This window comes from Meles meles, chromosome 7, assembly GCF_922984935.1.
Source record: "Meles meles chromosome 7, mMelMel3.1 paternal haplotype, whole genome shotgun sequence".
In the NCBI taxonomy this organism is placed as follows: domain Eukaryota; kingdom Metazoa; phylum Chordata; class Mammalia; order Carnivora; family Mustelidae; genus Meles; species Meles meles.
In genome coordinates, this window is record NC_060072.1 from 24654522 (window position 1) to 24670831 (window position 16310).

At 35.5% G+C, this 16310-nt stretch overlaps 1 protein-coding gene across 3 annotated transcripts in view; it reads left to right on the forward strand.

Moving 5' to 3' along the window:
• Positions 1-16310, forward strand: part of CDK17 (cyclin dependent kinase 17) — a 116133-nt gene that overhangs the window by 77266 nt on the left and 22557 nt on the right. For all 3 annotated transcript variants that reach the window (XM_046010837.1, XM_046010835.1, XM_046010836.1), the window contains exons 3-5: positions 3542-3706; positions 7818-7951; positions 11511-11636. In XM_046010837.1, the coding sequence (XP_045866793.1) occupies positions 3542-3706; positions 7818-7951; positions 11511-11636 (425 nt within the window). The remainder of the gene's footprint in view (positions 1-3541; positions 3707-7817; positions 7952-11510; positions 11637-16310) is intronic.

The following is a 16310-nucleotide window of genomic DNA, read 5'->3' on the forward strand; positions in this document are numbered from 1 at the left end:
ATAATATGTGTATACCAACTACTTTAAATCTATACTTCTGGTCAGGACTTTTGTCTGGATCTCTAGATTCATATCCAGATATTAGTTGACTTCTCCAACATAAGTGTTTAATAAGAGTCAAACTTAATACTACCAAACCAGAATTCTTGATTTCCTTCCCCCCAAATGTGCTTCTTTTCCAACTTCCTTCACTTAGCCTAAACCACTTAAAACTAAAAAATCAGTAATTATCCTTGATTTTTCTCTCTCCTTCACTGTTCTGTTTCCCCCTTCTCCCCTTTTCTGCCATTCTAGTTTCCTTTGTATTTACTATGTAAATAATTTTTAAAAATTATTAATGATAGTCATTTATATGCTTGATAACATGTTTCCAGCTATTGTAGCTTTAAAATTTTTCTTTAGATAGATGTTTTTTAATATAGGTCCTTACTAAAAGCTGGATGGGAGAGTATGTATGAAAGTAATTTTGCAGCCATGTCTGCTAGCCATTTGGTTCTATCTTTATAATATATCCTAAATTTGCCTACTTCTCTCCATTCCAGGCCAGGCCAGACTGTAATAGTCTCTTCCTTCCGTTTCCCCTCTGTTGATTCTCTCTCATCTGTTCTCCAACAGCAGCAAGAGTGATGTTTAAAATTTTTTAAACATTTTTAATAATTATTGATTCAAAGTAAGTTGCAAATGTGGTATCGAGAGGTTCTTTGTGCCCTTCTCTCAGTTCCCTCCCTTAGTTACATCTTTCTTAACTGTAGACCTTTATCAAACCCATGAAATTAATACTGGAATAAATGTCATTATAGTTTTTGTCATTTTATCAAGTGTAGATTTGTATAACCGTCACTGCAGTCAGGATAAGGAAGTATTCCATTATCAGAAAGAGATCCCTTTCATGCTACCTCTTTATAATTATATCACCTCTTACGTCCCACCATACCTACCTCTCAGAATGATGTTTTGTTTTTTTTTTTCAAGATTTTATTTATTTATTTGACAGATAGAGACCACAAGTAGGCAGAGAGGCAGGGAGAGAGAGAGGAGGAAGCAGGCTCCCCGCTGAGCAGAGAGCCCAATGTGGGGCTCGATCCCAGGTCCCTGGAATCATGACCTGAGCTGAAGGCAGAGGTTTCAACCCACTGAGCCACCCAGGTGCCCCTCAGAATGATGTTTTTAAAACATGAATGAGATCATATTATTGCCTGTTTCAAAGCTACCATAACTGATTCCAATTTCAGAATAAAATTTGAACTTTTATGGTTACATACAAACATGCTTATCTCTCTGACCTCACTAAATATATGTAGTACAGCTACACTTGCCTTTTCTGTGTTCCTCTAACACAGTGTTTTCAGAGTTTGATCCCCGGACCAGCAACGTCAGTGTCACCTGAGAATTTGTTAGAGATGCACATTTTTGGATTCTGTGTCAGATATACTGAGTCAGGAGGTCTGGGGGTAGAGCCCAGCAGTCTTGTATTTTAACAAGTCTCTCAGGGTGGTACTGAAACATGCTTAAGTTTGAGGATCTAGCAGGTCAAACTCCTGCCACATGTCAACTTTGCAGTAGCTTTATCATCTGGAATATCTTTTAACTCACCATCACCTATCTTCCCAAGATTGGCTCTTTCTTGCATTTCTGTCTCTGTCAAAAATACTTCTACAGAGAGAACTTTACTCAGTATCCAGTGTAAAATAGCTACTCCTTTATTTTCTGTCGTCTCTTTTGTATATTAGCTATCATATCTGATGTTTTTATTATTCATTAGTTTCTTACTTGTTTCCCCTCCATAAGATCTTAGAATCTTAGAGAGTAGTAGCTTGCTTGTTTTGTTCACTTGTTAATGCCCAGGACCTGAAATGGTAGGCATACAATAAATAAATGTCCTCTAAATAATTGAATGTTTTTATGCTCTCCTTTTTTCCCTCCTGTATTCCTTAAGACTGTAAAGCTCTAATCCCCAGGATAACTTTACAGAGCAACTAAAATATGTCTATAGACAGATTATTTCTGTATTTCATATGATTCCAGATATGAAATACTATAACCTAGAAAGAGAAAATTTTTTCTTACATATTCTAGCTTGTATCCTACGCTGAATATTTAATTTTTGATTTGTTTCAGATGCCACTTCCCCATTCATTATTAAATCATTGGTTATTTTACTAGGCTTAAGTTAAGATCCCCCACATCCTTGATCAGCCAGCAACTGCCAAGGAATGTATAAGCCATGGGATGCTTTGGACAGATGTTATCTATTACAAATTAGGTACTTTTCTTTTTTCCAGTCTGGTATTCTCCGCAAATTAGATAATTTGGGCTCTATTTGAGCCCTGAGGACGCTTTGACCCCATCCTCTTCTTCCCATCTTCTTTTATGCAGCCCTTATCTGTATAGGTGCAGGCCACTTCATCTTCTTGTTCTTGGTGTCTGATAAAGCTTTACAGGTGGGGGAAATACCCACATCAGGAGATATTCTTACTCCTGATGATCAGCTACAAAAGAAGAGCTGGCTCCATTTTAGAAGAGAAAAGATATTCAGAGAAGCCTAGTTCCTTCTAAAATTCCTTAGCTACTACCAGTAAAACATAATTATAATACAAAAGGCTAATTTTTTGTCATAGAAGACTTCATCATGTCTTTAACCTATATTAGAGCTCTTGTTTAGAGGTGGAAGGCAATCATGAAATTCCTCATAAGCATTACAAACAGGATTTCTCCTATTTATAATTAAATAACTTTTAAGTATTATATATTTTCTAAATGTTTCTGCTTGTTTATAAGTCTGTGATTTCTTAAAAAAAAACTTTATATTAAAAGTCCCACATTTGGGGGGCGCCTGGGTGGCTCAGTGGATTAAGCCGCTGCCTTCGGCTCAGGTCATGATCTCAGGGTCCTGGGATCGAGCCCCGCATCGGGCTCTCTGCTCCGCAGGGAGCCTGCTTCCTCCTCTCTCTCTGTCTGCCTCTCTGCCTACTTGTAATCTCTCTCTCTGTCAAATAAATAAATAAAATCTTTAAAAAAAAAAAAAAAAGTCCCACATTTGGGGTAATAAACCTCTAGATACATGCTTAAGTACTTCTGTGTTTATCTATTAACTGATATACCTTTTGAATGTCTAGAAGGGAAGGATATAAATGCCTTTAGGTCAGGACTATGTCTTTATATTCTATAGCATGCCTAATTATAAGGCATATATGAGGCAGTTAGTAAATGTAGGGGTAGTTTGGAAACAAGCTTGGGATATATTAAAATAAGCAAATGGATAAAATCTATGGGCTGTGTTAGTTTTGTGAATGCTAACCAATTTTAATTATAAAAGAAGTGGATACTTAAGTGATTGAACCAATTTCAAATATTAAAGCATTTTCTCTATTTTTTCATGGAAATTATTTTAATTCTGGTTCTTTGTATAGATAGCCAAAGAATTCTTAAATGTTACTGATCTCATAAACCTTTTGTTTTCTGTTTTGCTTTCTCAATCCTTCTCATGTGATCCTGGATCTTGGGCTGTTAATGGAATGATTTTGGATACTGTGAACCACAGAGCCTATTGTGAAGAATGGCAGGCCTCCAACCTCTCACAGTATGCATTCCTTCCTCCACCAGTACACAGGGTCCTTCAAGAAGCCCCCATTGCGGAGACCACATAGCGTTATTGGAGGAAGCCTTGGATCCTTCATGGCAATGCCCAGAAATGGAAGCAGATTAGGTAATTTAATGGTCTTTTTTTTTAACTTTCTGACTGTAGGTCATGTACTATACGTAGCTATTGTTTTTTATTGTTGTTGTTATTTAAAGATTTTATTTGTTTATTTGACAGAGACACAGTGAGAGAAGGAACAGAAGCAGGGGGGAGTGGAGAGGGAGAAGCAGGCTTCCCGCTGGGCAGGGAACCCAGTGCAGAGCTTGATCCCAGAACCCTGGGATCATGACCTGAGCTGAAGGGAGACGCTTAAACGTCTGAGCCACCCAGGCATCCCGCTATTGTTATGGTTGTATGGAAGTCATCCGGCCTTTATTATCTGATTTTTTTTCTTTTTGTAAAATAAAGATCAAGTTGAAAATAACAGAGATAGCACAAAGATGGAAGGCTATAGATAGGTACTAGTATTGACACTACAGAGGAGTAATACTTGAAAACCCATCTATCAGGAAGAAAACAAAACCCCTAGGAGATGGATGCCAGATTTCAAGATGAATGGCATCTCAAGATGGTGCTTAATTTAGGGTCATACCATAGTAACTTCAGATTATCACCGTACAGCCCAGTGCAATGATTCATATACATGATTGTCCCCTAGTTGCTATTCCTATGTCACTATTCCATTCTAAGTATTTAGGAAAAATGCATACCTGCAGGTTTCTGTTTATCTCTCTGGTCTTTTTTGATAGCATCTTACTATCACGTTTTGATTTTTAAAATCATTTTAAAATAATGGTTTTATAGTCTCCTGACATTTACTTAAGTTTCTGAGGTTTTTATTTCTTGCTTTATCTGCTTCCTTTGCTATGGCAGGTTATTTCCTCTTGTGTTTTGTTAATTTGAGGAATATGAGCTTTTATTTATAGTGGGGTTTCACCTATGGGGAAATGTATGTAGCCTTATAGGTTTAACCCTATGGAATGGTGTGCTGGAGTTAGCTCACAGTGTTTCATGAGGGATGATTGTTAAATTTTCAGGAATTTTGCAAGCTGGTTATTAAATATAGCAATTATTAAAATTTAAATGTTAAAAACCTATAATTAAGTAAACTAATTAAAAACAAAAGTAATGAATCCTTAAAAGTCACTATTTCCAAATTATTTTACTACACTTCACTAATACCTTTATTTTTGGGGTTATTTCTATTGTATCTGTAATAGTCAAAATTTTATGTAATGGTTTATACGTTTCTTCCCAATTCCATACTCAGTGGTAGTCATGTTGGCCATGAAGGGAGTGTTTACCTTACAGAAATTGGATAATACTTCAGATCAGGACTTGATTTCTTGTTATGTTGTCTAGATTGGCATACTTCTCTGCAAAGGTCCAGATTGTAAAATTTTTCAGGTTTTGTGGGCCACATATGGTCTCTGTTGCATATTCTTCTTTTTAAAATAACTCTTTAATGATATAGAAAATATTTTTAGCTTAGTAACTATATAAAAATAGGTCATATTTGCTGATTTTGGTTCTGAATTTAAGAAAGTAATATTGAAAGTGTTTGTTGTATCTGTAGCTTTTACAGTTGTGAATGGCACAAAATTGAGCCATCTGAGAAGTAAATATTCTCTCAGTACTCAAAAACTATTACCTGATTCAGCGAAGAAGTTGCTCACACCAGTGACAAATGAGTGAAATTTTGACATAAGCCTTCATTGTTTCACTTTTTTCTTATTAATGGAAATGAAAATACTGATACTCATGTTGGAACTATACTTGTTCGTTAATGACATGAACAATTTCTTGGTTGAGTCAGGTGGTACTCAAGTATTTATTCATAGTCTGAGGTTCATATGCTCCTTTGTAGTCCTTTTGCAGTAGAACAGATTTAAGTCTGCCCTTTTAGTACTTTGAGAGTCTCATGCCTGCCTTTAGGAAACTCTCACTTGCACCTTGGACATCTGACACTTCCCCTTTTATCCCTGTATGGCAGCTAAACCTGGACACCTTCTTACCAAGATCTACGACCCCTCCGTGAGAGAATAACAGAGTCAATCTATACATAATAGCTTTTGACTCTCAGTTCTCTTTGTCTTTTCTTCCTTGGTATTATGCACAAATTCTTGCAAACTCAGCTATACATTTTAAAATATTATTACATTTTACTCAACATTTCCTTGAGGAAGGTTTCAGATTCTCCCAGAAATAGAAGGCATGGTCAAATTATCTTTAACATTTTAAAAGTGTGACAGAAAAGAACACTTAGACTCATATGTATTGTATACCATCAAATTAGGAATCAGTTACCATTACATTTTATTGCCAAGTTAATTTTTTGTTCAAATCTTCACGTAAAATTTTTCCAGAGATCTTTATGTAATGGGAGGATATTCTTAAATTATATCAGTCTGTTATAAACTATCATATTTGTAACTGCTTATCAGTGTAAGAATTTTCTCAATAATGGGTTATCAAGGAGTACCTGGGTGGCTCAGTTGGGTAGGCATCTGACTTGATTTCATGATCTCAGGGTTACGAGATCGAGCCCCCTGTTTGGCTCTGCACTGGGTGTGGAATCTGCCTAAGATTCTACCTCTCCCTCTGCCCCCTCCCCAACACATGCACTCTCTCTCTCTAAAAAAAAAATAATAATAATAATGGTTACGAAGACAGAAACCAAAAATATAGGAATTTTAAGACTGATTTGATAAGATCCTTGAGTTCAGTTTTCTGTTAAACAGTTCTCATTTTCATAAAGCAAATATTCATTAAAAATACAAATTTGTAACTATAAAATACTATTTTGTTTTACATGCTGGTATTTCATATAACATTTCGTTGAAAGAAGAAGTACAGTTATCTATTGCATTCTTTGATGTGTAGTTAATATTCACTTTATTGGATTATTTAGTTGAGCACCTTCCAAACACCAGGAACTTTGTTCATTTGGGGGAATATAAAAGTGAATAAGCTAAGTCTTGGCCGCAAGGATCTCATAACTTGGTACAAAATCATCTGAAACCAAAAAATGTACTTCAGTGCAGTGGATGTGGTGAGTGTGGACACAATAGTCATCTGTGTCTGAGAGTAGAAAGGATTTCACTGAGTGATGACAAATGAACATAGTTCTGAAAAATAAGTATGAGTTCACCAAGTTGGTAAATTAGGGAAAGGTGTCTCTTATGGATAAAAGGGGGGGGGGGACAGTGTGTTGTGTCAAAGAACTCTAGCATGAAACAATATGATACTTTTGGGAGGATGAATAATTGTATAAAGAGAACTGTGGTGAGAGATGTGTTTGATATCTAGCATTTGTTTCTGGTGTGCAACTCTTGCTAGATGAATTACAGGATGATTGACAAATGCAAATATGGAGCAGGTATATACAAGTATATAAGTTTGTTTTTAATATTACCAGATGGAATTAATCTTCCTCCTCTCTACTCCCATTTAACTTTTATCTTTAATGATAATAATAATGATAAAAGAATGATGCCACTTTGTATTGTAATTTAAATATATTTTTTTCCTCCAAATAGATTTTTGGTGGTCACAAACTTATTTCTGTAGTTAAATAGATATTTAGAAAATAATTTTTGAATTTTTAAGATATTTTTAAATTTTTAACACTGTGGAGAGGGGAAGCTGCATTAGTGGCTTTGAAAACTTTTTTTTTTTTTAAGCATATTCAAAGAAGTAGATCATTTGGCTGTAGACCCAGTGGCACATTATTTTACAGAAAAAATACTAAGCTAAATAAAAGGCAGAAGACCAGGTTTCTATTTTAGCTCTGCCTCTAGGCTGTGTAACCTTTGAAAAATCATTTAACCTTTCAAAGTCTCAGTTCCAGGATCTGGAAAATGAGAGAACTGACTAAATAATCCTTGTGGTATTTCCAGTCTGTAATTTTATTATTCAGCTCTTGATAATAACTTGGATGTTAATTGTTTGCATAGTTTTTCATAATCTGAGTGTGAAAGGTTTCTAAGTAATGTTTCAAGACATCTGAGTTACATTTGGATCTATTAGCTACATAGAGCAACCAGAATGTAAAAAACTTTGTTATGATTTTATGTGTTGGCTGTCTATATCTTAATTGTGTTGATAATAAATTGTGTGATATAGTAAGGTATAATGCCTCTCTTTAAGATAAATGATGTTTCATTTTGTGATACAGATATTGTTCATGAAAATCTAAAAATGGGATCAGATGGTGAGAGTGACCAAGCTTCTGGAACATCATCTGATGAAGTACAGTCACCTACGGGCGTTTGTCTTAGAAATCGTATACATAGACGGATCTCAATGGAGGTAACCATACGCCTGCGTATGTGTGTTTGTGTGTATGAATACACATATACATCAAATAGTAAATATGAAGGCACATGACAAATGTGTAAGAAAGTTGTATTAAGAAAGACAATTGTTGGGGCGCCTGGGTGGCTCAGCGGGTTAAGCCTCTGCCTTCGGCTCAAGTCATGATCTCAGGGTCCTGGGATCGAGCCCTACATCGGGCTCTCTGCTCAGCGGGGAGCCTGCTTCCTCCTTTCTCTCTGCCTGCCTCTCTGCCTACTTGTGATCTCTCTCAGTCTGTCAAATAAATAAAATCTTAAAAAAAAAAAAGAAAGAAAATTGTTTCTTTGTATTAGTAAAGAATAGTCTTGTGAATATTTCCTTTCTTCTAATTATCTACTATCCCAAGGCAAGTATATGTTAATTGTATTTAACAGTCTGCAAAACACATGTAGGGTCTCTGTAAGCGAAATGTGAATTTTCAAAAATACTGGAAATTCAGAATGATACTTTAGCAAAGTGGTTTTTTTTTTCTTTTCAGAAAATAGGATTTTAATTATATTTTTGAGGCTCATCTGGATACTTAATATTTTATAAATATTACAGATTTTAAAATGTATATATATAAAATAAGCACCAGCTTTTTTTTTTGCTTTATATTATAAATATAGGTATCCTTTCCTTTATGGATTATTATACCTACTAATTTCTATAGAACATACAAGTTATGTCTTCATATAAAAGAATTAATACCTCATGTATAACCTTAATATCAAAATTGATTATGAATGTTATTTCAGTATATATTATAGATTAAAATAGTTTTCTTCAAAACAGTTGAGCTTGTTTTGAATTAAAAATATTATTATTATTATTATTTTTTTTTTTTGGTGCTTTTGAGTTGAGATTACAGTGCTTGGGGTGTCTGTCCCTATTGGTTGATTGCATTTTCATTGATAAAAGATTGCTTCTAAATCAGATAAAGAGCAGTAAAAACAGTATCAGCTTTCTAAATGATAAATTAATATTTTCAGCTCTTGAGATCAACTTGGTATCTGTTCATATCACTATAAATTATATCATAATAGAATAATATATGATATAATAATAGAAGAATAGAATACATTTATCAGGTATACAAATATAATTTTAATCATAGGTTTAAAAGTTTTTTTATTATTAGGATTTTTATCTGAACTTTCTCATTCTTCCATTAGCTGTATTTATATTTTGCCCCAAAGGTGACAGTCTCTTGATGATATTTTTACTTTCATATATTATTATAGCAGAAAAGACTTCTTTCTTAACATCCTCCACATCTTGCATACACATATGTATTCTTACTTAGAATGTTTTGGATATTAGTTTCTGTGTATGCTTCTAGATAGATTTTAAATATTTTGTTCTAATAATAATGTTATTGTGGTTTGTTTGGGATTATCTAAAATGTAAAATTAATATGGGAGAACAATTATCTTTTCATTATTTAGTCTTACCATTTGGGAATATGGTATATATTTCTGTACTTGAGTCATATATCTCTCAGTAAACATTTACATAGTTCCTATATATCTCAGATTTGTTTTATACTTTGGCTATATTATAGATAATAGGGATTTATATCTTATAGGATTTATGTTTCTTCGTGTGACAGCATATGCAAGATTCCCTTTTAAGTTTCTCCCAAGTTCACATTTTACAAGTAAATAGAATAGAAATACCCTCCCCCCCCACCTTTTAAGAGCCACCCTTATATCCCTGGAATAAATCCCATTTAATTTTGGTGAATGACATGTGTATATATATTTAAATTTTTTTCATATTTAAATTAGGCTTGTTCCCAACATGGGACTTTAACTCATGACCTTCAGATCAAGAGTTGCATGCCCTACCAACTGAACTAGCCAGGAACCCCTGATTTTTTTCATGTATTGTTGGATCTGGTTGGCTAAAGTTGTGTGGAGGATTTTTATGTCAATGTTAGAGATATTGGCGTGTGGTTCTCTCTGTGTGTGTGTGTGTGTGTTGTCTTTATCTGGTTTTGGTATCAGGGTAATGCTGGCCCCATAGGATGAATTTGGAAGCTTGCTTTCCTCTTTTTTGGGAATAGTTTGAGGAGAATAGGTATTAACTCTTATTTAAACTTCTGGTGGGACTAATCTGTGAAACTGTCTGGTCCTGGGCTTTTGTTTGTTGGGAGTTTTTTTGATAACTGCTTCAATTTTATTACTGGTCATTGGTCTTTTCAGATTTTCTGTTTCTCCCTGATTCAGTTTTGGGAGGTTGTTACATGTTTGTAGGTATTCATCCATTTCTTCTAGGTTGTCCAATTGTTGGCTTACAATTTTTCATAATATTCTCTTATAATTCCTAGCTTTTCTGTGGAGCCAGTTATTTTTCCTTTATCCTTTATGATTTTGAGTCCTCTCTCTCTTTTTTATTTTAATTTTTTTTTAGTCTGGGTAATGGTTTGTCAATTTTGTTGATCTTTCCTTTTTTAAAGATTTATATGAGAGAGGGAGAAGAAGAGCATGCACACACACACACACAGGGGAGGGGCAGAGGGAGGAGAGAATCTGGAGCAGACTCCCCACTGAGCACAAAGCCCAGGCTCCATCTCTTGTCCTTAGCCAAAAATCAAGAGTTGGATGCTTAACCAGCTGAGCAAGGTGCCCCAGTTCTGTTGATCTTTTCAACAAACTAGCTCTAGTTTCATTGAACTGTTTTTTTGTTGTTGTTGTTGTTGTTTGTTTGTTTGTTTTGGAGTCTCTATTTCATTTCTTTCTTTCTTTCTTTCTTTCTTTCTTTCTTTCTTTCTTTCTTTCTTTCTTTCTTTCTTTTTAAAGATTTTATCTATTTATTTGACAGAGATCACAAGGAGGCAAAGAGGCAGGCAGAGAGAGGAAGGGAAGCAGGCTCCCTGCTGAGCAGAGAGCCTGATGCGGGGCTCAATCCCAGGACCCTGAGATCATGATCTGAGCCGAAGGCAGAGGCTTTAACCCACCTAGCCACCCGGCACCCCTATTTCATTTATTTCTACTCTAATCTTTATCATTTCCTTCTACTAAGTTTGGACATTGTTCTTTGCTGGCTTCTTTAGGTGTAAAGTTAGGCTGTTTAGTTGAGATTTTTGTTGATTTTTTCTTCTTTCCATTGATACAGCAATAATAAAAGATTTCAGTTGTCTCACTGTGTTGTGTACAAAACCTTACAGTATCTGCTTGGTTAGTTATTAAAGTGGTCACATTTTGTGGTAGTCTTTGTATCTTCCTACATGGTATAATAATGTCTAAGTAAATTCCATGTGGAATTTACCAGTGAAAGGACAGGGAAATAACTGGGTTGCAGAGTACCATTTCTGTAGAACTATGTTGTATACTTTTGCTTACAGTAAATGCATTTACATTCAGGTATTATATAAAGTCAACATGGATAACTTTGAAACTGTAATAAACCTTACAGTTACTTATCATTAATAAATAATATAGTGGCCCATGAATTCAAAAGTGAAATGCTCTTATCTCTTCTATTTGTGATTACCTACAAATACCTTCTTTCTCCTTTTTTTTCCTTAAAGGATTTAAATAAGCGGTTATCACTGCCTGCAGATATCAGAATACCTGATGGATATCTTGAAAAATTGCAGATAAACAGTCCACCGTTTGATCAACCAATGAGCCGAAGGTCTCGTAGAGCTTCTTTAGTAAGTTTTCAGTCTCCTATATCTATGCTATCAAATCTGTTTGTTTGATTTTTCTGGGTGTAAACATTTTAAGTTAATTTTTATATTTACTTTTTGAATAACCAAATTTTATTACATTCATTTTTGGATTTTATTGCTTTCCAGTTCTTAAGGGTTTAAAGATATATATTGGAATATAATTTAAGCTATAGTCTATTTTAGTTTTTGGAAAAATTTTATTGATATATGCTAGAAGTAAAGAATAAGTATTAAATATATAAATATGTGCTAGGAATACTGAAAAGTACATAAACCATAATTGTATAGCTCAGTGTATTTTTGCAAAGTTAATATACCTTGTAGCCAGTACCCAAATCAATAAAAGAAAATTACGGAAATCTAAGGGGCGCCTGGGTGGCTCAGTGGTTTAAAGCCTCTGCCTTCAGCTCAGGTCATGACCCCAGGGTCCTGGGATTGAGCCCTGCATGGGGCTCTCTGCTTAGCAGGGAGCCTGCTTCCTCCTCTCTCTCTCTCTGCCTGCCTCTCTGCCTACTTGTGATCTCTGTCAAATAAATAAATAAAAAATCTTAAAAAAAAAATTACCCAGATCTGAGAAACTCCCTCCTGCCACCTCTCTGTTCACTTTCTACTCCCACTTCCTCATCTGTAACCACATCCCTGCTTTCTCATGCCAAAGATTAGGTTTACCTATGTTTTCCATTGTTTTGTTTATATAATGCTTATAGTATATTTTAATACCTCAAGACTTTTTAAAATCTTCATATACATTCACATTCTTCTTTTTTTTTTTAAATTTATTTTCAGCGTAACAGTACTCATTGTTTTTGCACCACACCCAGTGCTTCATGCAATACGTGCCCTCTCTTACCCTCCACCTGGTTCCCCAACCTCCCACCCCCCCCACCCCTTCAAAACCCTCAGGTTGTTTTTCAGAGTCCATAGTCTCTCATGGTTCATCTCCCCTTCCAATTTCCCACAACTCCCTTCTCCTCTCCATCTCCCCATGTCCTCCATGTTCTTTGTTATGCTCCACAAATAAGTGAAACCATATGATACTTGACTCTCTCTGCTTGACTACATTCACATTCTTATTTAAAAGATGCTTTTGTTATTTCTGATTACTCATATTTAAACTTTTGAACTTTAATTGGCTATATAAATTATTAAAATACATTTTATACAAATATATAAAAATGTATATTCTAGTTTATATTATACAATATACATGGAAGAATAGACTATGTATTCTTTTTTTGGGCTGGCCTCTTGCTGAATGTTATGCTCATGTTTCATCTAGTTTGTTGCATATAGTTATAGTTCATTTGTTCTTACGATTGCATGGTATTACATTGTATACTGTACTTTATTCAGTCTCCTGTTGATGGGCACTTAAATATTTGGGCTGTTTTTAGTTTTTGGCTATTACCAAATAGTGATTCTATCATCATTCTTGTACATGTATTTTGGTTAATATATGGAAGCATTTTTGTTGAGTACATACCTAGGAGTGGAACTGTCGGATCAGATTGTGTGCATATGTTCAGCTTTCCTAAACACTGTCAAAAGAGTTTCCAAAGTGGTCATACCAATTTACACTCACATCAGTATTTGACAGTTCTGTTTATTCTCCTTAGCCAATTTTTGATACTGTCTTTAAAAAAAAAAAAAAGTTTTAGCTTTTCTGGTGAGTGTGTAGTGTTACCTTATTGTGGTTTTATTTGCATTTTTCTGATGACTAAGCTGAACACCTTTTTATTTATTTATTTTTAAAGATTTTATTTATTTGTCAGAGAGAGAGAGTGCACAAGCAGGCGGGTAGAGTGGCAGGAAGAGGCAGAGAGAGAAGCAGGCTCCCCGCTGAGTAAAGAGCCTGGCGCAGGACTCAATCTCAGGATCCTGGGATCATGACCTGAGCCGAAGGCAGTGGCTTAACCGACTGAGCCACCTAGGCGTCCCTCAGCTGAACACCTTTTTAATATTTAGTGGCCATTTAGATGTACCATCTTCTGTGATTTAACTGCTGAAGTCTGTCATCTCTTCTGATTTTTCTGCCTTTTTCTTATTGATCTATGGAATTTCTTTATACATTCTGTGTAAAGAAACTGAGTTGTATGTCTTGCAGATATCTTCTCCTAGCATATGGCTGTTGACCTTTGCAGTTGCATTAAGCATCACCGATTGAAAGGTCAGCTTTCCCTGTTGCAGTGTCAGCCTTGACATAAGTTCAGGTGATTGTATATGTAAGGATATCTTTGGTTATAGTCCTATAGAATAGGTGCATATTAAAATGCTGTGGGACAACAGAAGAGAAAGCAAGTAAAATGACTTTGCATATCACACGCTTACAGAGGAGAGAGTGCTTGAGCTGGCTCTAGAAGGATGGGTAGGAACTTGTCAGGTTGATAACGAGTAGAAGGGTGTTCTAAGCAGAGGAAACTTGATGTACTAATACCCACAATATGAATGTAGGTATGTTGGGGAAATTATAACTGATATGAAGAGTAAATGTGGAATAAGATTGAAGAATAGGGCTTGAAAGAATAGGATAAATCCAAACTGTAAAAAGCTTTGGCTGTCAGGCCAAGCAGGAGTCTGAACTTCATTCATCCCATGTAATGGACCTCAGTGGTATTGATTTAAACAAGGGCTGACGTAATCACATTTTTGTTTCATAACAGTGGCTTCAAGAAAAGTGCAAATGAAGTAGAAGGACAGAAAGACTAGAGGCAGGGAGATAGATTAGGAATTTATTCAAAATTTGGGATGATGTGGCAGTCATGTGGAAATGGGAAGTAGAACCCAGATCCTCAGACCATAGAGATAAAATAGGCAGGACCTCTGGTAGTCAACTGAACTTTGTGTCTGGAGGAGGAGCAGTTGGTGAGGATTCCTGGATTGCTAGCAGTTGTTATTTTTCTTTTTACATACTGTATCATGGAATGTTTTTATCCACCAAAAACATGGGTTTGGTTACATATTCTAAAGAATAAAATTACCTTATGCTGTGTCTCACATGAGCACGTTGTTATTTTACATTCATCATTGTATAATAAAGTAAAAGTATAGTGCCAACTGGATTTTGGTATGTAGGTTTATGATCACCATAGTTTTGTATCACTGCCTGAGACATTTTTTTTAAAGTACCTTTGCCATTTGATTACCCATTTTAAAGTGTTTTTTGGCTATCAATTTTTATCAAAGATTAGTACTTAGGATAAATTTTGGAGTTATTGAATGTTCACATTGGGACTAAAGGTATGATTTAATTACCACATAATTCTTAAAGCTGTCCTTTATGAGCTATCTTTTCCAGTCTACATGAAATTAAGGAAAACAGTGCCCTCTAATGAATGTTAAGTGATGGAGTTTTTATTGTGGTTGAGTATTCCTACTCATCTTCCTTGGTTTTTGATCCAAAGTGGTTTATAGATTTCAGATTATGCCGGTTGTGTTGTGGTTTCTACTAATGCACCCTTTTCATTATTTATCTACCTTGCTAAACTAAACCATGTGGTTCCTTTTGAAGTATATTAGGAAATTATTCTTCGCTAGGTTTTTGTATGAAGGGGAAGGGTTAGGGAATGGATGGAAAGGAGATGGGAGAAGAAATACATTCTTCCCCTGTGTTAGAGCATGTTTCCATGGATAATACAGTCCTTTTATTGCAAAATTTTTTTATTTTAGAGAGTGTGCACAAGTGGGGGGAGGAGCAGAGGGAGAGAATCTCAAGCAAACTCTGTGCTAAGCATGGAGCCCAGTGCAGGGCACGATGCCACAACTCTGAGATCATGACCTCAGCCAAAAAAAAAAAATTTTTTTTTTTCAGATTTTCTATTTATTTGACAGAGAACACAAGTAGGCAGAGAGGCAGGCAGAGAGAGAGAGGAAGGGAAGCAGGCTCCCCGCTGAGGAGAGAACCCAATGTGGGGCTTGATCCCAGGACCCTGGGATCATGACCCTAGCCAAAGGCAGAGGCTTAACCCACTGAGCCACCCAGACGCCCCGACCTCAGCCAAAATTGAGAGTCAGATGCCTTACTGACTGAGCCACCCAGGCACCCCTGGATAATATACTCTTTTTATCTAAAAAAATAAAATACATTTTCAAGATAAAATATAAAATTTTAACCTTGTCTTTCTAAAAGTATAAAACTTTATACTTTTGCATATTTAATAGCAATGTATAACCAATAGAGTAGTAAAAATAATATAAATCCTTTGAGTAGCAATTAAGAAACAAATCACAATTTCTGATGAAGAGAGACCTATAGTAGGGCTAATTGATTCTTCTATAAGTGTATGATCATCATCAGCAGTAGCATTAGCCTAAAATGAACCCTCAGTATTGCTTGGCTACCCTATGTTGTCTTTCTCTGGTTAATCCTCCCCCCTCACTCTACACAGATGTCCTATATGATAAAGGAGAAGCCATTAACCAGAAACCGCCCTCATTTTTTTGAATAACAAACATGCAAATCTGTCTCCACTTGTACACATTCTGCTCTTTCCTTCTTTTTTTTTTTAAGATTTTATTTATTTATTCATGAGAGAGAGCGAGTCATAGGGAGAAACAGGCTCCCCACAGGGCAGGGAGCTGGATGCGGGACTAGATCCTAGGATGCCAGAATTGTGACCTGAGCCAAAGGCAGACACTCAACCCGCTGAGCCACCCAGG